This window comes from Parus major, chromosome 4 (assembly GCF_001522545.3).
Source record: "Parus major isolate Abel chromosome 4, Parus_major1.1, whole genome shotgun sequence".
Classification (NCBI taxonomy): domain Eukaryota; kingdom Metazoa; phylum Chordata; class Aves; order Passeriformes; family Paridae; genus Parus; species Parus major.
In genome coordinates this window covers 12731593-12758719 of record NC_031771.1, presented here as the reverse complement: position 1 = coordinate 12758719, position 27127 = coordinate 12731593, and the positions used below count along the sequence as shown (strand labels likewise).

At 36.8% G+C, this 27127-nt stretch overlaps 1 protein-coding gene across 1 annotated transcript in view; it reads left to right on the top strand.

Annotated features, from left to right (window-relative positions):
* Positions 1 to 26180, top strand: part of HHIP (hedgehog interacting protein) — a 75637-nt gene extending 49457 nt beyond the window's left edge. The window contains exons 6-13 of the mRNA XM_015625760.3: positions 416 to 589; positions 1399 to 1542; positions 2413 to 2534; positions 4587 to 4710; positions 5070 to 5200; positions 5789 to 5870; positions 16451 to 16599; positions 18952 to 26180. Coding sequence (XP_015481246.1) covers positions 416 to 589; positions 1399 to 1542; positions 2413 to 2534; positions 4587 to 4710; positions 5070 to 5200; positions 5789 to 5870; positions 16451 to 16599; positions 18952 to 19145 — 1120 coding nt within the window. The 3' untranslated portion in view covers positions 19146 to 26180. The remainder of the gene's footprint in view (positions 1 to 415; positions 590 to 1398; positions 1543 to 2412; positions 2535 to 4586; positions 4711 to 5069; positions 5201 to 5788; positions 5871 to 16450; positions 16600 to 18951) is intronic.
* Positions 26181 to 27127: the final 947 nt, after the last annotated feature.

Sequence of the window (27127 nt, the reverse complement as noted above, 5' to 3'; positions counted from 1 at the left end):
ATTAACAAACTCTCTATTTCTCAGCAACCTCTGCACTTTAGTATTTCTGATTTCTAAAATGAATATGAGATTTACAATGTATAAACTTGGACACCTGTAGAAAAACTATTGTGGATTTTATTTCAAATAGTAGTTTTGGAATTAAAGTGAGTACACTGTTTTTTTGTCTTATTAAGACTTCTTTTCAGTTATTCTGTCATTTTTAAATTATAATTACTTCTTACTTATTGTGTATAGGCAGCAAATTGTTTGTGAATGCTAGAAAATTGAAATTTCTCAGAAATAACTGTTAGCCATTTTTCCACCAAGTTACAACATCCACATCTCAAAGTATAATTTGAATGAGTCAACTGTATTTTCAAAAAGAAGAATGATAGTGAACTGGGAAAACTGTGTTCATATCTTTAACTTGCAGGAAAAATCCACACCAAGTTGACATGAGGACAGCAAGAGTGTTTTTAGAAGTAGCAGAACTACATCGAAAACATCTAGGAGGACAGCTGCTGTTTGGCCCAGATGGTTTCCTGTACATTTTTCTTGGAGATGGCATGATCACTCTGGATGACATGGAGGAGATGGATGGTTTAAGGTACAAAAACTACCAGTGGAGAGACTTCTATTATTGTGCTCAAAGGCCTCTTTGACTCAGCAGAAATGCAGGTGCTCCTGTGGTTTTTAATTTCTTTAAGTATAAGGATATTCTCAAAACCCAGACCAGAGGGCATTTGTAGTACTTGGTTTTAAATTAATGGAATGGAATTAATTTAAAGATCACATTTTTTCATGTTTATGAAAAGAGTTTTGGTGCTCTTCTTCTCCTTTCCTCCATCATAACCACAAATGTAAGTTAAAACATTTTAGTTTCTCCTGTTTCATATAATGAGAAAGTTCTGAATCCTTACAAAACAGTATCAACATCTCCATTCAAACAATGCAATTTTTTTCTCACTTGCTTTCTATATAATTAGTCCTTGCATTGTATTGTCACATGAAGTCAGTGAATTCAAGAGTAGGATCAAAAACATGAGCAAAAAGCGCTTCGTAATTACAAAGAAATTATATTCATACTTACTCTAGATGACACAGTATAAAAGAGTTAATAGCCTTATACTTGAGGGGCTAAACAATTTTGATGTTTGGAAAGTTGTTCTTATGATCAAGTTGCTTCCCAACAACATGGTCAGAGGCATTTTAGTTGGCAAGATATTCACCAAACTGAATCTTTGAAAGGCTCTGCTGCTCTTCTTTGGACTTGCATCCACCATGAAATCAATCTCTACATGATTAATCAGTAAAGTGGGTCATTTATTTTGCTGGTTCACTCTGCTATTATATGGATTAAATCTACCAGTAAGATGCATTTAAAAACCCAACTGTTTTACCCTCCAACTCTCTCAGTGATTTTACAGGTTCTGTACTGCGCCTCGATGTCAATACTGACTTGTGCAATGTGCCTTATTCCATCCCACGGAGCAACCCACACTTCAATAGCACAAACCAACCTCCTGAGATTTTTGCACATGGACTCCACAATCCAGGCCGGTAAGTAAGTTTCAATCAAACTGAAATTACTCTGGAACAGACACTGTTTTCAACCAGGTTTTTTTTTATACAGTCAGGCAGCAATATTTCAATAATAAAAGCACTCGTGAACTTTATGAATCTTCCACTCCTCCACTTCCACACATATGTCACAGTTAGAAACAAATGTACATTGGCAAAGGGGAAGGAGAAGAGCGTGCACAGCTACTACAAGTCAAGCCCAAAATGACAGAAACAAAGTACAGGATTTTTAGTTTTAATTAGTAATAAATTACTACCTTGGTGAAAGAAAAGAGCTTAAAGCAGAGAGTTGGTAAAGTGCAGCTGAGAATGGGAATCTTGACTGGGAAAGAAAGGCACGTGGAAAACAAATGAGAACATCTGGTGATATCTAAACAATAGCAAGGAGGAGAAAAATGCTTTAACTAAACAACACATAATTCAGCAAATTAGGTGGCTGGTAGTACTGAAGTGACATTTAAAGTCATGGTTTGAAAAAAATCGGAAAGTCAAGTTGTTCAGATAAGGATTTGATTCTTGGACTTTTTAACAGTCCAAAATTCCTACACTATGTAAGTTCATTTAGCTTAAGGCACTATTCTTTTCAGGCTCTATAGTACAGACTACAATCTATTACTAGGGAAAAATAGTTTGATTTTACATTACATAGAAACGGTGTAGGAGTGGGAAAGTTGTATTGTCTCCTGTACATAAATCTAACACATTTCTCAGGTATTTTGGCTCAGCATGAAGTTGGACCCTCAAATGAGTAGGCACCACAAAGAAACAATGGCACTTTAAAATATTCATATTAATAAGTTATGAACTCAACTTCCTCATGGATTTTCTCTTTTTTCTCTTGTTTTAAAGGTGTGCTGTGGACCGGCACCCAACAGATGTAAACATCAATTTAACTATACTTTGTTCAGATTCAAATGGAAAGAACAGATCTTCAGCAAGGATCTTACAAATAATAAAGGGCAAAGACTATGGTAAGTTCTATCCAGTGTAAAGCTGCTGGCAACAGTCAGGTTCTATGTCCATGGAATAATAAACAGAAAGCAGAAGAGAATAAGTAAATACCTGTATAGCCATGATAGGAAACTTACCACATAGATAGGATAGATAACTTATCTGAGATAGAAGTGAAAAGTTCTGTCTTTTCAAGAGAAAACTTCGATGTAGAAGTGGATAAAAGATGCAGGGCAAAACCAAATTGAAATGACTCAACTTTGTTCTTGTTGGTGTAGAATATCATGTAAATAAGATTTAACAAATTTGACAGTTGCTAGTCTGTCAAAGATCTCACTGTTGCTGCATATTTTGGCTCATAAAGAGAATATTTTGGAATATCAGGAAATGGTGAAAATGTATTCTTAGTCTTTCACAAATAACCTTTTAAGACAGAGAATGGAAACCTCATGTAATGTGCCTCTTATAATGGAAAAAGTGAGATAGACAACAACAGACCACAACCAAACAGGGAAATGACTGAGCTTTGTTTAAATATTACTAAAAATAAAAAACTTAGAAAAAGGCACTATGCTACTACTTCATAATAAATGGCTAGTTTAGATTAGATTACAAAAATATAAATACCCTCAATTAGGGACTTAAAAATATTAACGTGCTTCATGCTGTCTCTGAATTGGTGCAATTGCTAGTCACAAATTTAGTTTGATGTTTAACTGATGCTCAGCAAGATCCCTTGCTAGTTCAGGCAAGCCAGGTGACACTTCCTCTGAGCTATCACCTGTCTTGACTGCCCATTTAGCAGCTTGTAAATTCCTGATGGTAACATGTGATAAATGCCAACGGTGTGTAAAGGCATTGAGAACTGGCCTGTTACCTGGAATGTAGTATTTCCCTTTCTAATTCACATCCCTAGGTTCTCCCACCTGTACTTCCCCTAAAAGCAAAGCAGCTGTGCTGGCTGGCACAACAGTACACAACAGCATAATGCAATTGTACTACTTCAGTTATTGCATGGATTTTCTGTGTCCTTTTTATAAAAGCCAAACCAAAGAATAATATTTGGTTAACCACTGCTCCAATGGAATTTTGACTGCATCCTTATTGCAGAGTAAACTAAGCAATATTGTGTCTATGCAGAGCAGCTTGCCAATATTAATACTAGGCTGTGGGTCAATGGCTTCAATAAAAAGAGTTCACCATCCTTTTCTCCCCCATTAAATTTCAGCTCTAACTCATGTAAAACAGTTTGGGAAATGCATTTATCAAAGACTTGCAGATATCCCTCTGACTGAAAAAAAATCCTATTAAAAATAGTCTCCTAGCCTTGGCTTTTTTTAAAATTATGCAGCTAGCATGTCAAATATAGCCAGCTTGTACCCTAAGCAGTATTTGATTGCATGAATAGGAACATGTAAACTGAAACTTCCTTGAAGAATTGTTTGATAGGACTAAACTCTGTGGTTTTGTGAAATAAAAAAGGGAAAAAACATGTAGTAGTTGCAACTACTACAGCAGCATAAAATAAATTACCATGAGAAGATACAGCCAGTAATAGTCGTGTTTTGTGGGATATAACACACATAACCATGTTTAAAACTGAGATTAGGAAAGTTTCTCAAACCACTGAAAGGATCTCAAAACTAATTCTACTGAAAATCACTGGAATTTCTGCATTGGACTCTACAGTGAATGGGGGTTATTTTGTTCCTGAAGTTTAGGAGATCCAGTCTGCAGACTGGATTGACATGTAGAAATTAATAGCAGTAATCTCATGGATTTCAATGGAAACAATAAGCATAATCTTTATGTAGTTTTATTCTCCCAGCTTGTGCACATGGAAGAAAGCAATAATAGCCTCTCCTTTTGAAATCTCTAATGGATTGTTTCACAAACAGACTTTGTTGTAATTTTCTGATTTTCTTTTTAACGTCTCATTTTTGGCAGCATATCTTGAATTCTGAGGAGTATCAAAATGGAATTAATCTCTTTCCTTGAAGCAGTAACATTTTCCTAAATGTTCATCAATGTGAAAATGCATATGATCTAATGCTATGGTAGTTCCTTTTCAGAGAGTGAGCCCTCACTTCTAGAATTCAAACCATTTAGCAGTGGGTCCCTGGTTGGTGGATTTGTGTATCGGGGCTGCCAGTCGGAGAGGCTCTATGGAAGTTATGTGTTTGGAGACCGCAATGGGTAGGTTTTGTAGACTCACTCTTAAAAATGCATGTGAAGTGTATTTAGTCACCCAGCTGCCTGTAAAAAGCCACACCAACAGTCTTGTGTATTGTGTCACTTTGCCAGTTTAGCAGTGTGGTAATGCAGATTAGATTCTAGATCTGGGAATAAAATAGCACAGCATTCTAATGAATGGTGACATACAGACAAACCTAATCCTTGGAAAAAAAGTACAGGAAGTCTTAAGACAAGGAGCTGCACAGATGTATCCATGAAGCTATTTGCAGCGAGTGTTTACTTATTTATCTGGACAATGAAAACTCTCTGCTCAAAATGTAATATAACTTCTTTTTTTTTTTATGTGTTTTTGAATGTAGAAATTTTTTAACACTGCAACAGAGTCCTGCAACCAAACAGTGGCAAGAGAAACCCCTCTGTCTTGGCAACACCGGCTCATGTAGAGGTTTCTTTTCAGGCCCTGTCTTGGGATTTGGAGAAGATGAATTAGGTAAATACTAAAAGAATTGTTCTTAAATTAAAGAGGCTTATCAGTAATTCCTGCTGAATTGTTCATAAATATAGTAAATGTTTAAAAAGAAGGCTATCTTTGACAAAGCTGTCTACACTGCTCTCAACTATACCTCAGCAGCCATGTAGGAAGAACTGAGAAGAGAATGTGCTGCTGGAAGGGGCAAAAGTCCTTAGTGTGTCTCACATGCTGTGAACCGTGGCACTCACTATGACACAATGTCTAAAATACTTGCTTTTATTTCCAGCATTACAGAATTAAGGGGTAAAGATATTGCTTGAGCAGACTGACCCCTCTTCTCCTTTCCACACCAATTTAATTTTGTTAAGCAATTCTATACTACATGGAAAAAAAGCCTCTTATGATAGAATATTTTTCACATTTTAGCATCAATTTGGGGAAAGTACTTATAAAAATTTTCAATTAGCAAATGATTCTGTTGTATGTTTCAGTGTTTCTTCTGAACTCTTTTCAATCTCATTTTGCAAATACAACCAGATCACAAAAGTCTTGTATTTACCATCTTAGGAAAGGAGAAGTAATTTTTGGCTCTGTTTTTGCTAACAGGTGAGATTTACATATTATCAAGCAGTAAAAGTATGACACAGCCTCACAGTGGAAAACTCTACAAGATTGTTGACCCAAAAAGGTGAGTACTGCACTTCTCTTTGGGATCAGCCTTTCCTTCAATAGGTTAAAAACCAGAAGGTAACTGCAGTTCTCTTCATGTGGCTGACTTATGCAATACTGACATTCAATGAAAAGGAAAATTCTCTATGCAGGGGGCTCCCTAGAAGTAAATATTCCAGCAGCAGCAAGCAGAATAGATTCACTGTCTCATAGGAAGTGAATGTCATAACAAGAGAGAGGTAACCAGCACTAACTTCTGGGAATTTTTACAGGTTGACATTGTGCTGAAAGCTGCCCACTTTCCCACCTCGATGTATATTTTTGACATGTTTTCATAGTGAAGTAAACTTACTTAATGTGGGTCCATATGGACTGGTAAAAGATGCTTCTGGTAGTTCTGATGCCAAATGATTTGTAAGTACAACAAAAAGTTTTGCAGCATCAGTGGAAGGCAGATGCTGGAATTCTCCTCAGTGCTGCTGCTTCCTCACCTGCTGCTGTGGTGGGACAGTGCACAACAGCAGCTGGCTCCAAAAATCAGCACTGTGTGACAGTACCTGCTCTGTGTATTAAAAAGCAAATCCAGAAAATAACTTGGCAGTCCTAGCCAGTGTCAGTTTGGCCATAAGTAAGCTCTAAGGTACTCTAAGGTTCAGTCTTTCCCAAACATTTCTTCTGTTGTACAGGAGATACCACCAATGGACAATAATAGAGAGGACTCAGTTCTCAGTGGGTGTGAGTTGTCACTGCTTACTAGTTTTCAACATCCTTCCATACCCCTTCCATCACCTGTCTCTCCCTTGGAGCACCAAGGAGGAAAATCCTCTCTCCTTGGACTCTGTGCCAGAAATACAAGAAATTCTTTAACAGTTCTTAAAGAACTGCTCCCAAAGCTTATAAATCCCACTCAAGTGATTTATAAGACATGGAATTGATAGGACTGTTCTAATAAGTTAGACTAATTTACCATTTGTAAAATGACGACAAATGAAAATTATCAAACCAAAGTTCCTCAAGGCATGATCCGTGCAGAGCAGCTGGAGGTATGAAAATATTAAGGAATCTGGAAGGACTGCAAAGAACCAGTTTCCAGTATGACTCAGGGGCCCCAGCAGCAATAAGAGCTGATGGCTAGCAGATAGATATTCACTTTAGCTGGGGGAATACCATGCTCTTCATGATGGATCTTGCTGCTCTATCAGACCAAGCTGTGACATGTAAAAGTAGCACATCCATCCTGCAAAAGTATCAGAAGTCAACACAAAATGAGACAGCCAACAGAAATTAAGTTTCTTGTATAATAACTTTGACCCCATCATACCCTACAAAAGGAGCTGCCTATTTGTTCTGCATCTACTTCAGCATGTTCCTCCATGAGTATCAGATACAGTCAGACTTCTATTTTTGGCTTTGCTGTTAAGGGAGGAATTTATGTTCTTGTCAAACAAAAATTCTAAACATTGTTAGTGGGATAACAAGGGAATACAACAAGAAAATCATGACATTGGATGCACACTGTACTATAAGTTACAGTAGAATTTCAGTGGTAGCAGGGTTTTAGTGTTTCATAATTGTACTATCCCAAAACTACAGCAAATAGCTCATAAGCAGATGTTACTGCAGGTTGGAGCAGTCTGTCAGTCAAGGTTATTATGTATGTTTTATTTATGCTTTCTGGTATTGAAAACATTTTTTTAGAACAAAACTTGCCATTCTTCCTGGGATTGTTTAGTCTGTTGGTGTATGGTTTTAAGTGAATTTTACACCCTAAATCCACTATTAGTATCTAATTACATGGGGCTGCCTTGTTTGACCTCAGGTTTTTGTTCTTGTTACCTCTTCCAGTAGGGTGGTCTTCAGCTGACATACCTGAAAGGCCAGACCTCCCATTGCTGCCTCACGGTTAGCTGTTCTCATGCATGGAAAAGGGTCAAGACTGTGTTTGGTTACTGGTGAAAGTAACCAGAAAACTATAAAATACTTTTGTAAATTGGCACACTGTTGAAATTAAACAGACTGTGGCAAAGTGATATAGTTTTTGGTAACACTTCTCAGAAACGTGGGTTAATTTTCATTCAGGCAAAGTTTTGAGTTTTCTTGTTTTTCAGTCTCACACCATTGCAGCTTTTAAGGGAAGGATAATGAGTGACTTCCACAATAGGACACTGCAGATGTATTTACCCTTCCATGCTGAGTTCATACCACCCATGTAAACAACTTAAAAATTCCATGGCTTTGACAAATGCTTATGTAAAGTTTTAGTAACAAAATATTGTTATTTACAAGATAATAACATTCTTTTCCATGTTAATATTTTGTTCCTTTTCCTTGTGGTGTGCACCATACCAATACAATGAATATTCACATAAACTCTACCACACTAAGCTTTGTAGAACACAAAGTAAAGATGCTACAGGTGAACTATGAGTAGCAGGTAAAAATAAAATCATGAAACTATTGGTTTGTCATATCTTAGAAATTCATTACTCATTAAAAAACCCCTGTGAGAGGTGGCCCCTGGAGGACCTGTTAAGGTCTAAAGAGGTCTCTAAGGTCTCTAAAGAGAATCTTCCATGCCTAAGGCAGTGTAGAAAAACAAAATCATCATTCCTTGCAGTAGCCCCTTGCTGGAAATTAACAATTCCATGCAAACCCATCTTTCTTCTATTAGTGGTCATTTGTAAGCTGCTGCAAGCTTACAAAATTATTATTTTATTTTAAAAAATAGGCATTATATGAAGGTGAAGGATTTTTTTTCTTTTGACCTTTTCAGAATCATAGAAACATTAAGGTTGGAAAAGACCTCCAAGATCAGCAAGTCCAACCTTTGACAGATCACCACCTTGTCAACTAAACCAGAGCACTGAGTGCCATGTTCAGGTGTTTCTTGAGCACCTCCAGGGATGGTGATTCCACCACTTCCCTGGGAAGTCCATTCTAATGCTTAAAAACCCTTTCAGTTAAAAAATACTTCCTGATGTCCAACCTGAACTTTCCCTGGCTCAGCCTGAGGCCACGTCTTTTTGTCTTGTAGAAAAGCACTGCATAATCAAACATAACCATGACTCCTAATTTTCTTGTCTCAAATATGGCTTAAGACAGAAATCTATTACTTGGATATAGAAAAAATCAAATTAAGTGGGCAGGTTAAAACCTTAGGTGGTCAGAAGATGAGGGCAATCCAGAGAACTCTTTGGATTGGTCTTCAATGCTCAGCAATGGGAAAGTCCCATCCTAAAGCAATCCTTCAAGTGTAACAGAAATGAGGTGTTAAACTGAGGTGATACATGACAAATTGATGAACATGATCAACACAGAAGTTCTGAATCCCACAATTATCAAAGCAGTTTGAAATACAGAATTCCAGGGGCCACAGCAAAACTTTTGTTTGGTTCTTCCAAATACTTTGTATCAATAACTAAATAGACTCCCACTGAAGGCATGGTGTGAAATAATTCTTCTCTTTGTAAAAAGGTTGTTCTAATGATACATTAGTGCCTGAGAGCTCACAGACAGTAACGTGATTAAACAAAAAAGCCCTAAGTATGTGAAGTGCTGCAAAATATAAGTATTCTAAATATTACCAAAAATCCCATAGAGAAATGAGTATAGCCAATGGCATCTTTAGCTTTGAGGATGGAGGACATGTGAGAAACATTAAAAATTACAAGCACATAAACCTAACACTGAGCACATTAGTTAAACTGGCAGTTAAGAAATTCTTAAGTTAAAACTGTCTCTGAAAAATATATCCATTGTTTGATGATTATTAAAAAAAAAAACCCGTTACCACTACTTTCCAGGGATTGGAACTAGTGAGAAAATAAAGGGAGGAATACTTCTGTTCTTCACAGCTAAAACGTAGGGCTAGCCAGACATCCTGAAGGTCAATGCAAATACTAAGATTTTATGAATTGTTTTTGTGGCCAAAAACCAAAACATTTTTATTTTCTAGTTTTCTATTTTCTGTTTCATAACTTTTCTGTCGTGTTTTCTGTTTCTAAAAATACACAATAATATCAATCACAAAAGTATTGATGAATTGAAAAGAAAAAACAACTGAGTAAGCAGTGCTGTAGAAAATGTATAGAAGTCAAAAGATTCCAGTTAGTTGATAACAGAGAAAATAGGAGAAAAACCCATTAGAAAAGGAAAAGTAATCATTTTTCTAGCATGATGAGAGGAGAAAACCAGGTGTGAAAATGAATATTTAAATAAGTAAGATCTGTTGATAGGTCCACACAGTCTGTAATTTAAACATTATAACTAGGCCAAAAAGTAAGAAAATAAACTTTGGGTGGTGGAAAAACAGCCATAAAGAGGCTTTGTAAGTCTTCTTTTAGAGTGCTTATAATATGATCACTTTAATTTCTAAGGAAATTACAGATAAAAGGAAAGATACCCAGAGAAGAGTCTGGAAATGACAGACAATACAAAAGTTTTCCTTTTAAAAGATGTGCTGTGAAGTTTTAAGCGTGAATCTTTAAGAGTTTGCCACCATCCATACAGTGATTCCAAAGGGCATGAGTAATTGTTCTGAGCAGGATGGCTCACTGAAGCCAGCAGGTGATTTTTATGGAAGAGGGCAGAGCCTGAGTAAGTGTTCCAGCACACAGAAGAAGATTTCCTCTTCCTCTCCTTGTAACACCTTATAGATCTGGATTTCAATGTGTTTCATATCAACAGCCGGAATAGCTGCTTCCCCTTGGATTGAAACTTGAACTTGATTCAAACCATCTCACTCCTCTTTCATGCCCCTCCAGAGTATATAATTCCACTTATCATCCTTTCCATCATCACCTTCCGGGATTTCCGCTGTCGGAGAGCATTTCCAAACAGACTGATTTCAGACACGAAGGGACAGTATCTAGGTCATACCTCATTTTGACGCTGTTCAGGCTCTTCAGAAAACCATTAGTGATTTGATTTTTTTAATATGAGTCAGGAGTGTTTGGTGGTATGACAGAAGAAAAGTATTTATGAAAGTGAAGCTCTGTTTGAGACTTTAATTCCTGTGGAAATGGAAACACACAGTTTTAAAGTAATCTGCATCAATATACTCAGTTCTGATGGGTTGTTGATAAACTCCAAAGCTCCTACTGGAAACTCTGTAGAAGGAGCCAATTTTGCTGGTGAATGCCCTCACCAACCCAGGTGGGCCACATGATTTCTTTCTGTTCAGAAAGTTACTATCCCTTAGTCATTTGAGGGAATGGAAAGCCAGAATTAATGTCTAATTTTGTTTAGTTTAGCCGGAGCATGCAAAATTCTTATCTCATTTACCTACCCACATGTAGTTACTATTCCCACGAGAGACACTAAAGAGAAATTAGAGCTTTTTGTGAATACCAGTCCAGAGAGTTTCACTTTACAGAAGCACTTCACAAAAACTCCTTTGTAACCACGATGGAAAAACCTAAGGATTTTTTTCAATCACATCACAGCTCACTGACTGTAGAAGTTTTTGTTTTGGTTTCATATTTTTTTCTCCCTTTTCTTAAAGTCTTTCTAGCATTGGCTATTAAGGAGTTCTCACTTTTTATCACTTTATAAGGAAAAAAACAGCTCAGTTTATCTTTTGCTTATTTTCTGGAGCCTGCAGGAAGCCTCTGCCATCCTAAAGAAAGTCACACATAATAGAGCAGCTTTAGCCCAGTAAGCCAGTCGTTCCCAATTCATCAGTCAAAGTGTTATGCAAGTGGCCCCCTAAATTGATAAATTCCCACAGTGCCTGTTGACCCAGCTGCCAAGTGCTCATGCAGCAGGTGTTGTTTTCATGACCACCCTGACAGTAATACAAACTGTTTAGCAGTTGCATTGACCTCTTAGCTATTAACATTGATACAGGCTTCACTAGGGACTAGTTTTCAAACATGACAGAATTTCTTAAGACTAGAGGTCATGAACAAGTATACCATATAAGAATAAATTTGATATGCTGCTGAGTTTAAATCTTAAAAGCCGTGAGTTTTTTCCACATTATTCCCATGTAGTAAATCTGGAGACAAGTAACGAGCTTTTGGCATCTCTCCCAGGACTGAAGGTATACTTTTTTAATTTTAGAAGCTGTACCTGAAGAGATGCTATATTTATTCTATGACAAGTAGTAAATTTAGGTTATGACAAGGAGTGAAACAAAATTATTTTTTCTTGACATGTTCCCTTATAAAGGAAAAAACCTCAACAACTAATGCACAAATGTTAGTGACGTACTTAAGTATATCTTTTATATATATTTATATAGATACAAATATAGTATATGTACATATATACATATATATATACAAATATATATATATATATATATATATAGAATATATATTTCTAATACCTAAATATTATGTGCAGAAAGCTGAAGCATAACATTCCATTTATTTTGTGTCAGGATTTCTACAGCAACATCTCTTGTTTGAATCTGAACATCCAGGAATTTTGTCTGCCTTTTTATTTCCCCCTCACTTTAGTAGGGAAGTAGAAATTTTTGATATTGTGTCAAACACCTGGTTGAGGAACTGTTTTCTCTTCAGTACCATTATTTTACTGCTGAATTTGGCCCTCCATTTGTGTTGATTTATGCACGTCTGAGTTACAGATAGCACATACAGCAACTAAATCTCTCTATGTGCTTAGTGAAGCTGCAAAGAGATGCAATAAAGAAAGCATGAAGTCCTGAGCTATGCCAGGATGAGTTTTAATCTATTAAAGCATGTTGGACTTTTATATGCCTCTAAACAGTAGAGGTTGCTTTCTTCTACTAGCTATGGTAAGGCAGCAAAAATTATTTTACACATTGCATAGTCAAGAATTCCCAGCTCACTGCACACGTCAGCAAAGGGATCCAGCGAGGCCCCAGCCCCCAGTACAACTTTTCCTCCATGTTCCATACATTTAAAGTTGTTATACAGTTTCATGAAAGCCTGTTTTAACAAGCAAGATATACTGTACTGTACTGTATATATGAACAGCTCTTTAAGATAACTAGAATTGTACGGACCATATAAATAGTCATTATCAGCTACATTTTTGGCTGACTTTCTGTGAACCAAATAGTGCTTACTGTAAGAGCAATCAAGCTGTACTCTTTAGAGTTTTATAGATTGAGGGATACAAGGAAAAAAATTCCCTCCAGCCCAGAGTGTGGCTCCATCTATTACCCTCCATTTTCCATGTCAGGAGACACAGCGAAGCACTGGTTATATAAACAAAGTCATGGTCCTGTCTAAGTGCGGGAGAGATCAACTCCCAACAGTCAGTTTCAGGTTATCTTTGTGAGATTCACTTCAACTTGTGCTGAGCCTGAAGATTTCCACTCCTTCCAAGCCCTAAGAATGCAAAGTGTGAGCACTGTGGGGCAGAGGCTTTCTCTCAACATGTGTTGGTCCCAGAGCAGCGCTCGAATCCTGAGAAAGAAGTGTGGCTTTTCCCAGAGCACAGCTAAGGAAAACCGGCGATTCTCACACGTGAGGATTCCGCTGCAGCTGCATTTGTATTCCTCTTCTCCTAAGGAACTCTGCCAACCAAAATTTTTTCCATCTTTGTTGCTACTCCACCCCACCATTAATAAATATTATCCAAGGCTGATGAGTGCAAGTTCTTGATTGATGGTAGAATAAAAGGCAAGGTTATATTCACAAGTACTGAGAGTGGCAGAAAACTTTAAATCATAGAAGTGACCAGCCATGCTCAGCTGGATACAAAGAAGTGTGGCTTCTGCCTTCCTAATTGCATACAAAGAGATATATTATAGCACTATCATAGACAAATACTTCACATCTATGAATAAAATAAATCATTATCTTCCCAAATAAAATACCTTTGTGACTTATGAGGTCATTCTTTGCTGAAGATATGGCACTGGAGTTCTTTTCCAAGAGATGCTCCAGGAGCCTGAGGTTATGCTTCCTGCTAAACACTGTACTGTACTTGTGTTTGAGCAACAGAAAGACATGTCTCCCATTTAAAGTAACTTGAAATTAATTCGCTTTAAATAATGAGATAGATGGATAGATGGATAGGTGGATGGATGGATGGATGGATGGATGGATGCATAGATAGATAGATAGATACACAGATAATAGATAGATAGATAGATAGATAGATAGATAGATAGATAGATAGATAGATAGATAGAAAGAGAATGTTGCATCCTGTGCAGTTGGCTATACAGAAATAATTTCAAATGTAGATTTTTTTTCCAGATGTAGGACTTTAGAAGACAGATCTTTTTACTTTACATCTGAACAAGTCTCCACTGAAAATCATATTATTTTCTAGAACCATTTCCAAAACAGCATTGCATGTGAATATTGCTTATGATTTTTTTAAGTGTAGGAACTTTCTTAACCAGATCGTATGTAATACACTCATTGCTCATTACAGAACTGGAATTCCTTTTACAGGTGAAAAAAATAATGTGTTCTACTTAAAAGACAGCTGTGGAAATATGTAAACAGTAAAACTGAAAGGGTTTCAAATATGCTGCACCAAAGGTGTCAAAACATGTTTCGAAGCCCTTAAATAATACAGGACCTTCAGTCTGATTCTCAGAAATGCTTTGGAAATCAGGGCTTGATGCTATGCTAAAGAAGCATCTACACATTCCTTCTGTCCTTAACATCTTTGGGGAGCCAGTTCTTGTGTGTGGATGTTTAAGTAATCATGGTAGTAATTAAGACTGGGCAGAGAAAGTGCTGTGCTGAAACAAACCTCTGGGCCTGTACTGTATCACTCAGTTTCAAGGAAAAGGCAAGAAACCCTGTAGTGGACCATTAACAAGATGCATGCCAAAGTGGGAGGGGGAAATGTAAGCCCAGTCAGCTAATGAGGAAATAAGGTATGAATGCTTATCTTTTAAAAAAAATATTTTTACCCTATCTAATATTACTTTGAATGGCCTCATTCTGCACAAAAACTTAAAATCCTAGTAGAACATGGGCTTTGGATATCTTTTGATATCTCAGTAGCCATGAGTTCAGCTAGTAAATTGTATTTTCTTTAGCTTATTTTATTTTCCCCTGATGTTTCTTCTGATGTTGAAATGGGAGATAAACAAGAATGCTAAATTTTTCTCCTCTTTTTCTTCTATCACCATTTTCCACACCAGGAGTGTCAGTCTGGGAATTTAATATGTGACAGAGTAATCCATGCACAAGCTGCTACTCCAGCTGTTTGCATATATTTGGGGTGGTAATACTGATGTCAGTATAATGAACAAAGTTTTATTCTATTCTATTCTATTCTATTCTATTCTATTCTATTCTATTCTATTCTATTCTATTCTATTCTATTCTATTCTATTCTATTAATTTCATTTAATTTCATAGAATTTCATAGAATTTCATAGAATTTCATAGAATTTCATTTCATAGAATTTTGTTTTGGTTTGTTTGGATTCTAGCTGGACACTTAGACAAGGTTTCTCTAAGCTCTCCACAAAACTGTTAGAATTTTTTCCTTGCTCATTTCAAGCTTAGTATGTATGGTAGTAGTTAAGACAATTTTCTTGGGAATGAGTAATTTTGTATTTGCCACTAATTAACTTAATTTTCCATGATGCTCCTATTCAATTACTTGATTAGATCACTTGGGAGATCATGACATTCTTTTCCAAACTTGTACCTGTGCAACCAACCTACAGCAGAGATAAAACATGGTACCTCTACTGGGAACCTGTAGCCTTGGGATGATTCTGTCATCCTAACCAAAACATCCGGTGTCAAAAGTTTTTTTAAGTCATCTGAACTAGAATTTCCTTCATGCATACATTCCACAAAATCACCTGATGAGTTTAGAAGGCACCTCTGGAGGGCACCTGGTCCAACCCCCCTGCTCAAACAGGGACTCCCACAGCCAATTTCCCAGGACCATATCCAGACAACTTCTGGGTATCTCCAGTGATGGAGACTCCACAACTCTGAGCAACCTGTGGTAGTGCTTGGTCATTCTCAGAGTGAAAAAGTCTTTTCTGATGCTCAGGTGCTTAAAGAAGCATCCAGAATGCACAATCCAAGTATCATTCTGTGGATATGATGGAATATCGTCATATTAATAAATAAAAATAAAAATAGAAATAAAAGTAAAAATAAAAATAAATAAAATAAATAAAAAGCTGGCAGTTTAAAACTGAATTTGTAGACAGAGGAAACACTTCTGCAAAATTATTACAAGTCATAATGCATGACAAAATTTGTTCAGGTTACTCTCTCCCCTTTCTTAGAGGAAATCTAGACCAGCTAGAAATGCAAACAAAAAACACCATCAGATGCTGCCTGCGATAAGCTGGCAGCTTTATGAAGATAAACCTTCAGCAAGCTGGTTTTGGCAGATTCATGCTTCAAGAATTCTAAAGGACTATTGCTTAATATTGTGGAAGATCTCTGAAGGCAGTTACATGAAATAATAGCAAATTGCACTGTATTTTTCTGCACTGTAACATATCATCTCTGGGCTTACTGCTTTTTCTGAGGAAAAAAGAAATCTTATGATTTCTCCCAATGATAATACTACAGCAGAGAATCAGGCCTTCAATAAAAAAATTCAGAATTTTTCTTCTTGATCCCAACTTTTAACTCTTTGCTTGGTTTGTATGTTTTAATTCAGGCCTTTAATCCCTGAAGAATGCAAAAGAACAGCTCAGCCTGCACAGATACTGACATCTGAATGCTCAAGGCATTGTCGGAACGGGCACTGCACTCCCACAGGAAAATGCTGCTGTAATCAAGGCTGGGAAGGAGAGTTCTGCAGAACTGGTTTGTATACAGATTCATAGCAACAAGTGAAAAAAGCAGTGACATGTCATAATTGGCTTTTAATTATTTGCTCAGAGAAATTTCCAGTATATACTGACCAACATATTGGCCTTCAGTTCTAAGACATTAGAAAATACTGACTTCAGGAGCTGCAGGAGAACAGTAAGTCTTTAGATAAATTCAACTGCTAAAACATCTAATGCATTGTGAGCCAGTGCAAAATGCAATTGACAGCATAAACATGACAACAGTGTTCTTTTTTTTTTCCACCCAGATTTTCAAATGAAAGGAGACGCAGTCAATACGTGTCCTTCCACTTGCAGTGTTATCACTGTCAGTGTCAAAGAGAGGTGACTTGTCAGGAAAGATGGTAGATCAGAACTGCAGGTCCCCATTGCATCTTTTGCACTTCACTAATTTAGTGCAGATTTTTTAGTTTTGGTACATTCTTGCTTTTGATCCTACCAAATGAAATGGCTCCAGTTTGTTAAAGAGAATTCTATGTACAACACATCACAAAACAGCTAATAATCAATGTTATTGTGATCCATTATTACAGTGATTTCATCAAGTCCTATCTTGTTGCTTTAGCTTTTAAAAGGGACTTGGAAAAGTGACTGTGATCAAACTAAGATGATGGGTGTGCCAGCCATGGGATGAGGTGAATGAGCCTGAAGTGCCACAGCTGTGCCATGACTGTCTCAGAAGCTGTGGCTCTGTCTGAGCTGCGTCATTTTGGCCAGGGCAGATGTTCCAGAGCCAGTCTGGGAAGCAGGAAATGTTATGGCAGAGATTTTGTTCCTCAGCATCAGCAGAGTCCTATGACTGGGTGTAGTCAGCAAGTTTGACCAGATGCCCACACAAAGAGATGTTTAATATTGTGGCAGTAGAACTCAAAGAAATAGCAAGGACTAAGGGAAAACAAGGATCTCATGGTGGACCATGGATAATTCAGGATGGAAAGGTACTTAGAAGGACCCTGGTGAAGCAGGGTCAGCTATGAAATCCTTATAGGCTGGAGTGTAAATTTCAGCAACCTCCAGGTTTTTAGTGATGAGCAGGAGTGACTTTGGAATGAAATGAAATTAATTAATCACTAATAAAGTATCTTGCTGGGAAAGATTCATGAGCTGACCATCTACAACCCAGCAATGAAGGCAGGTTACAGAAATGGATGAGGTAATGTGGCCAAATATCCCAATTGTCCTCACTTGTCAGAGCCTTCCTGCACTTAGAGAATGAGGCCCATTCTACAACCTTTGTCCAAAGGGAACTTAAAAGTAAAAAATGCCTCCAACATGAACATAAATGGGTCTCAAATAACCTGTTTTGTTTCAAAAATCACAGCTTTATGATAGCTGAATTGATGGACACGATGAGCAAGAAAGCCACAGAAAATATGTAGACTAAGGAACTTCCATCCCTGTATCCCACGCAACAATTAATAGGGATGTTCCAAGTTGAATCTCAAGCTACTATTATAGTTTAAATAAGGAAATTTACCTTATGAGGTATGAGTTTCCTTTTCATGTAGCTAAGAAACTCTTGGATAAAATCAAGAAAACCTGTGTTTCTATAGTGTATTATAAATATCCATAAATCCATATTAAAGTTCATTGCAATAGATAACATTAAATAGCGTAACACCTGCAGAAAGATATATTATATACATTATATATATATCACAGTCCTGTGAGTACCCCAGAAGAAAATACTTCCACAATTAAAGTTATTTATTATTAATTTTGCTGACACTAGCTACAATTTAAAACAGGAAAATATATTTGAAAAACTGAAGCAAGCTGATTAATCTAGAACTCTACAGATAAATCATCTGCTAAAGAGAGAAGAAAACTTTGAAACTTATGTAACTGATAAAAAAGGTTGAAAAAATGCACTGGCTCTTTTTTCTCCAACAGGAATTCAATTTTGGTTCTAGCAGTAAGTGATTCAAGAGCCAAAGGAGTGCATTTGATGCACTGCTCAGGTGTAGTCTGCTTTGCTAAGGCTCATGTGTAGTGCAGAACTCTGAGTATACAAAGGAGTTTGCCTGAGAGTCCAAAATGAAACCTGAATGTGGCATTTCAAAAAATCTGTTATTTGATTTTATCAGTCTTTCCTGGCTGTCATTCTCAGATAAACAAAATTACTTCTTCCCCCTAATATTCTAAAACTTAAAAAAATATGCTTTCAACACTCCTAATATTTCACCTTTTCTACATTGTTTTTAATTTATATGCTTTATCATGATAAGGTTTAAAAAGCTCTAAATGAATGTGTGCTGTATCTTTTTTTGTTGTTATTTGTGATGTTCTAAACAAATTAGAAAATCACTGTTTTTTTTACCCACAGCAAAATGTGACCCAGCCTGTCGACATGGAGGTGTCTGTGTAAGGCCCAATAAATGCTTATGTAAAAAAGGCTATCTGGGCCCCCAGTGTGAACAAGTGGATAGAAACATCCGAAGAGTGACAAGGGCAGGTATTCTTGATCAGATCCTAGACATGACATCTTATTTGCTGGATCTAACCAGCTACATTGTATAGTTTCTGGGACTATTTGGAAACTCCACTTTCAACGGGCATTTGTTTTGAATCCTGTCATTTTTGAAAGACTGTTATCCTGCAACAAACACCGGTGATTTGATTTACTTTATTAATTTAAGTGTAATACCCACCACTGTGCAGAAAAATCCCTTGTATGTGTGTAAATATTCCTGCACGTCTCCACAGACGTCCCGGTATCCAACACGCGCACACATACACACACAGCCGCTATCACAAGTGCGGTTTTGCAGAGAGTGGAATCTTTTTTTAATATTTATTTCTTCATGAGAAATAGTTTACGAAGCAAGTCCACTGTAAAACACATTTTCATCAAAGGACTATTCCTGATGTCTTAATGGATTCTTTGACATCCCAGAAATCTCGTTCCCGTACCTATCTGATTAGAGCAGTGAGAAAGCAGTTTCCAAACATCGCTGTATAAACTGCTGGACTTAATAAAATCCAGTTGTAACAGTTTCTAAGGTAAACTGAACTCCATCATGAGACAATATTTCAGAACTGCTTAATGCATTCCTATCTAGGCAATTCATTGTAAGACTGTAACCTTCACTTTCATCAATGTAACTCTATTACAGAATGTTATTTCTTTATCTAGCATAGATGCAAAAATCTGGTTATCGCAGCTTAATATCAAGATTGTTTCAAGTGTTTAATAATTAAATTATATTCGCATATTTCAAAACCAGTCATCCTAGAAGGTCTGCTTTTTATCATATTTTTTATTTAACGATGGGCACTGGGTTCATGTTACATATTTATATTATTTTATTTTATTTTTATAATATAGAAATCACCTAGATGAGACAGCTTTACCATGTCCTGTAAAATACTAAAGTTACATTTTTCACCAACTTAATTGGAAAGACTGGGAAAGAGAGAGCAAACACACACACACTTCAACGTGTTGTGGATCTAATCTAGAAATGTACCTTTGTGTCAACTTGTGTTCATTTACACAGGATGAGAAAAAAAGCAGACGCCCAGCAACCATAATAAAATTACAGCATGTGTTAAAAGTGTCCATAAAGTGATTTCCACTGTAGCAGGGCAGTGTAGGAGGTGATACACAGGCAGACTCTGCTGATGCCACACGGAATGGGGCGTCCCGGAGCGAGAGCTCCCACAAGCGCGTGCTGCCTGTGCACGGTGTCACTTGTACAAAACCTACAGCACTTCCTGCCAAACACAGCTCTAAATATACCTTGGAGAGCCAACAGTAAACCCAGTCTTTGTAAATATATCAATAAATGTGGTGTACAAGCTGTAGTCAGGTTTTCTAAGGTATTAATTAATTACATGTATCTGCAGAACTGGTGCCCTCATCTCCAGCTCTAATTGCAGTTTCTTCGTTCACTACTTACCAACTATCAGGTTTCCTTTGCACTACCTGAAAACTACCTACTGCAGCTTTTACAAAATCTTGCTGAAGAAAAGAAAGCAGAGCAGCCCCAGTGTGCACATCCTGTGGTCCTTAGAAGTAGCTGCTCATGCATCAAAGATTGACAACACTTTAGCCAAACATATCTAAAAGAGTTTTACCGTGTCAATCTCCAGTAGTAAAATCATCTCTCCAGGCCAGCAACATGCAGCAAATTTTCCCTTATAGAAATTTATCAGTGTTCATTTAGTAAGTATTAAATCTGAAATTACAGCATATCTGATACTTGCATTTCTGTGTCTCACACATTCCAGCTCCGAGGAACAATTACATTCGCCTTCCATATATGTTTGCCTGGGTTTCGAGTGACCTCATGCCAAATGGAAATTGGTTGAGAAATCTTGGTTAAGTGCTCAGAGAACAATGGTCTGCATTAAAAAGTGCATGCATAATTTTGCACAATGTAGATTCAACTGACAGTCCATTGAAAGACATCTTGGGATTAAATGAGCATGAAGACCAAATTGCCCTCTCACCCCAGAAAAGGGTGGTCCCTTATAGTCACACGAACACTTCATTGGCTAAGCAGTGTGACCAATCTTAAAATGAACCCCGTGGTAGCATCTGTAGGTTAATAGCAGCTCTTTGTCTCCTCTGCTTTCTGCCTTTAGTCTTCCCCCTGAATTCCATCACAAAAAGTTTTACAATTAAAAAATGTCCTGACAACCATTTTTGTAAATTGACCTTAGCATCTAATCTTTCCTTATTCAACGTGGGTGACAAAAATGTGAACTTCTCATGAATGAGCCAGCTGTCTAAATCTGTCACACAGCACGGTTTTATTACACTCTTCATAATCAGCAAGGCAAGAAAGCTGCTGAAGTATTTTACTTTCAGTTTAAATATCTGACAGAGATAACATCTTTAACACTTTCTTCAATGAAATATATTTAAAAATAAACCCAACTTTTACTCCACTGTGACATGTTATTTTCAACAACCAGCTGGGAAGATGTGATAGTTCTTTTTCTCACTGCTTAATGCCTTAAAAAATACCACAGATGGCACCTAAATTGAAGATTCACAATACTGTATATATGCCACAGTCATGCAGAGAACAGAAAACAATGTTCTTGGAGTTTTGATCTTAATAATAAATACAATTTAGTTTACTAGGGAAATCCAAAAATAAAACTCCAGTAAGAGCTAAGAACGAAATCCAGGCCTCATTCAAATCAATGACAAAAACTCACATTGACTGTGCTGCATCCAGAAAATCACTTTCAAAATTAAACAAAATTTAAGCAAAATTCTTCACTTTGTTTTATTTTAAAAAAAATAAAAATCTACTCTGAGTCATTCCATAAAAACTTCAAAACTAAGATATAATCTAAGTGAAGGTTAGGGGGAGAGGGGAGATACTTTGTGAAACTGTTTTGGTTCATTTTTAAATCATCTTTTATATTGTGTGAAAGCAGGCATCCTTCTTCATAGGAATTCCCAGTGGAAAAGAAGTATTCTCATAAAAAAAAAACCAAACCAAAAAAAGACACAAAAAATCCTAGTTGCTTATTTATCAAAAGAAAATTATACTATTAAAAAGAGTGAGCAAACCCCAGGCCTAGCCACCCAAGATGCTGATATAAAAAGGGCAACTGCAGTAATTGCCCTGAGAATTGGCATACAAAAAAACAAAAAAAAAAGGGTCTGTAGAAAGCCTGTTGCCAGTTAGGTCATTCTGCAGCCATTCTCACACAACCTCCGAGAGTGTCCCAGAATAAAACTGAGCTTATAAATGAAACTAGATAAATGAGGCAATTAGATAAGGGCCTCCAGAAGGGATTTTATGTATGTGTTCGAGTTGTCTCTGTCTCTGTGTCTCTCTCCCCTAATCTTTTATTCCATTCATTTCTTCCTTTATTCGGAGATACTGCCTCTCTGTTCCCAACACATTGTACATTTCAAGCATTCTTTCAGCCTTTCTGCTGCTAAAGGAGAACAAACGTACCTGTTGCAAGAAACATGACTCTCCCTGATGCCTGCTAGTGTTAAACCCCTGCTTTATTATTTTGGGACAGAAAACTCATCCTTCTCTTTTTAAATGCTGCTGATCAGAAAGAAGGCATATTATTGGAATATAAGGAGAAACAGCTTTACTCCATAGATAAAAAGATGTTATGCAAAATCAGCTCCAAATCGTTTCACTCCGTTTCAGAAAAACAGTAAACTCATTTTTCTGCTGTGCCCAATAAGAAATACTAACTCACAGCCTCCCCCTCTGGGAATAAATTTCTGTTAACAGACAGGGACACAGATCCAAACCCTTTTTACCTTTAAGTCCTCGCACTTTATTCTATTTCATTGCAAACGAAGTGTAAGACAGGTATAAATAAGAATATAAATTCTGTATCACTGGCATGACACCTCTGTGTATCTATCTCCCTTTTTCACTCACTTGTCCATATTTGGTTTTGCAGCTCCTTCCTTTCTAGACCCACAGCAAACATCAGAAATCCCTGGTTGCTGCAGGGGCTTATTATTTTTGAAAGTGCCTGACAAATGTGTGCATCAAAATCTTCCTAGCAGGCTGAGGCTTTTATCTTATGGTCATTCCACAGAATTTTGTTCTTTTATAGTGACTTCAAGTACTGTGTCTTAGCTGGGCATTTACAGTTCAGGTGTACCAGCCTCACACAGCTCAGACACAGACAGACTGAAGCTGGAGGAAGGCAGAAATCACTTCAGTTATTGTGCTTATCACAAAGTTACCCATTGCAGTGACCAGTGATCAGATGGCTTATCTGGAAACCAGAATGATGTCCCTGGCATGATGAAATGTAGATTTTCAGTACACATTTTCTCTAATATGGGTTGAGAAACAAGGACCTTTTCCTGTAAAATTATGCAAAATGGAGACACTAGAAATATGAACAAGCAATTCCACAGGTGTAAAGTTGCACTATGGTGAAAGTGAGTATTCATACATGTAGCTCTAATTGCATCCATGAAATAGGCATTTGCAAGATTAGTTCTACATGGAAAAAACAAGTCCAAGAATAGCCTGTTCTGCTAATTTCTCCGTAATCATGTAAATTCTTAAAAGATATTAATGCATTTTAATTTACTATCCTTGAGATTATCTATGTATCAGTTCATTTAGGAATTATACCACTTTGATCTTCTGTCCAACTTAAAAGTTGTCCTTTGTCTTGCAAAAAACAGGAGGAAGGCAAGTGGAAAATAAAAACTAATTATATTCATTTTGCAATATTAAAAAAATATAAAGTAACATTCTCATAAAAAATGCAGTCAACCCTTTAAATTTATTTCAATTCAAATTTGCAGAAAATTTGTACCAAATAATTTGGGTTCTGGCTACAAAAACCTGATAAATAAATATTTCCCTAAGTAGTTTTGGGATAAAATGTTTCAGAAACATTGAAAAAAATTTAAGACTGTTTTGCTGAAAAATTTGTTCTTTTCAACAACAGAATAATTCAGTGAAATAAGGCATGTACTTTTTGGGATATAGGTGTGAAACAGCAGAAGCCACCTGAAAGCTTAGTACAGGATTACTTTAATCTTTCAGGGCCTGACTCCAAGCCCATTGATGTCAACTGATAATCTCCTATTGACTTCATTAGTTATAGGATTAAGTCCTTAAGAGATATCCACTTAGCTGGCAGAAGATCTTAACTTCAGACATCAGTGCACACATGACCTCTCTGTGTCTGCATCTGCAGCATTAGACTGATGTTTTGTGGACTAAGAGTGCAGACCCAGCCCTGCAGAAAGCCCAGAAGAGCTTTCCAATCCTCCTGGGTTTCCTTATAGGTATTGCCAGCATTTACACAAAATCTACCTGACTTCTTGGTACTTTTTAAATGTCCAGCAATCAGCTGATGTGAAAGTTCACGGTGACTCACCTGCTCCCCTGAGCTCTCAGTCATGAAAAAGTAATGAAAAAGATTATTCTATGCTACAGACATTCACAAACATTTAATATTCTGGCTTATAGACAAATAATGTGTGTCTTTACCTGTTCTCTACTGCACACAGACAGGCTTTGATAAACAAAATTGTCAGACATTCTTGCACAGACAGCAGGCATTACCATAGCAGAGTTTTATTTCTACTGATAAAAAACAACTTTCCCTCATTTCCATCAACACATTATCAAGAGGGTCCAGTGTATCATATAGTAAAGGTCCTTCTGTGGTCTATGAGATTTTTCCTATTTATTTTCATTTTGTGATGAAGTAAGCAAATATTTTAAGTGAAAAACTGCTTAAATTCACAGGAAATTTCAGAAAGGCAGCATCAGCTAAAGCATGTGAATATACACAATGGCTGTGCTCACAGTATTCTTGGAAAAAAGGCAGAGAGAGTTGGCTGGTTTGGAGACAGGGTTTTTTTTTTATGTAGGATACATTTTACAGTAGGACAAAAGGGTGTTTTGCATCACAAGGCAGTAACAAACAACCCCATTTTCTGAGTGTTCCTAGGAGGAGCTGCTAAAAAGAAAATGCTCTAGGCAGTCAAAACTGGTGTGCAGAATGGACTTAATTCATATCAAGACATACTGAGACCAGAAACCACCTGGTATTAAGTCACCAGCTGTAGCTTGTAGTGCTCTCCATTAGTACCAGAAGCAGTAACCCTACCCTGTGAATTATCCAGAAATGCTATTAGCTGCCCCCCACAAAATATACTGCAGAATTAAAACTTCAATTCCCCTTTGAGGACTATTAGGTTGTAATGGGAGCCAAGCAGAAAAGGAAGTAACAAACTTCTGTCACTTGAGAACATTACTGTAGTGGCATTCCCCTGTTCAACTAGTTTTATTTCATAGTACCTGTCAGGAATTGTATGTACATTTAAGATGTGGGAAAATAGCCTAGAAAATATCACTCAAACTGGGTTTAAGCATCTTCAGTAAGCTGAATTATACTACTAAGCATATACAGGCACCGATCTAGCTGGGAGCACAGGAGTAATTTTAAGCATATGATCCTCACTGAAGTCATGTGCTGAACATTATTAATATAATTAAATGCTTTCTTGGTCTGAGACCTTGCAAGTCTACCTACACGGACTCCATATGCTATATGTGCATTTCTTTTTGGGGAGACAGCAGGACTGAAGTTCCCAACAAGAGAATTCAGTTGCTGTCTGTCACAAATTCTATATAACCTGAAATAATCGCATCTTTGTGCCTCCACTTCCCATCCAAAAATTAGTGAAATCAATCCTTGTAAAGCGCTTTGAGCTCTTCAAATGAAAAGTGCTATAAAAACTACAAATTATTATTATATTATTGAACACCATGTATGTATACACACTATTATGTAATATATAATATATGTATAATGCATATAAATTCTAACAAATGTATTTGTGTAATATCTGAGAAATGGAACAGTTGTATCTGGAAGTGATAAATACATAGAGTTGGATTTATTGTTAATCTGTGGATTTAATGATTTTTTTTTAGACAAAAGGATGTTTAAGTGTATAATTTCTTTTCTTAATTTAATATATTTATGTAAATGCATGCCTGAAGTTCTGATTAGATAGTTATTCTGTGTCCCTTAAGCTAATAAAATATATTAAACTTTATCTTACTATATAAGGTACACCTGCTGCTTTAATTTTTTTTTGTTTTAATATTTTTTATGACTAAATGCATAATTTAATGTTCATGAAATTTTAATTTTAATCGGCTCTTTGATCTTTGCAGTAAAAGCAAAACGCCAGCATTTTATATATTCTTTGAAATGTACTCTAGTTTTATTTATATAAATTCTAAGATGCTTTCATAAAATGTGAGTGAACACTGCTATTATTTTTGGAATGGGAAGTTTGGAACGGCGTTTCCTGGTCAGAAAATTATGACATCCATATTGAAAAGATACCTGTTGCCTGGCAAGCAGTGTGTGGGCAGACATGCAGCTGGAACAAGGGGATTTCATACACAGGCTTTGGAAGTACAGATATCTCAGAGAATTAGTTCAGCAACAGTGGGAGAAGCATTGGAGTCATTTATTTGTTGCTTATTTTGTATCTTCAGAGGAGCACGTCATCAAATCAATGTATGTTAAATCCAGAGGCACCGTTTCCAGTGGTTTAAATGAGGGCCATAAAACATGGATGCAGTGTGGAATTCTGTCCTTTTCTCCCCATCCAGGTTCTGTTCCATTGAGCTCAACACCTGAGCGTGCACATGGGAGCAGGGCCAGCTCCACACATCCAACCCCCCGTGTTTTATCACACAAGAGAACAATTAATCATCACAACATTTAAATGCAAACTACACTTGCATCTGGGACAGCAAAAACCAGTTGGGATAGGGAGCACTAAAGAGCCAAGGGCTGCTTCACACACCAAGTTTACTTTGGTGGTGTGAAATGCTGTAGTATTAGTCTTACACATTTAACTTACCTAAAGCCTTTAGGCTGTCCTGTGTTTATTTCTTAAACTAGAGAATGAAGCATTACCAACTCTACAATATTGATGCTATCTCTGTGTTTCAGATTGAAGCCAAAATAATCTTGAAATTTTCATGAAATTGTTTTTCCATTTT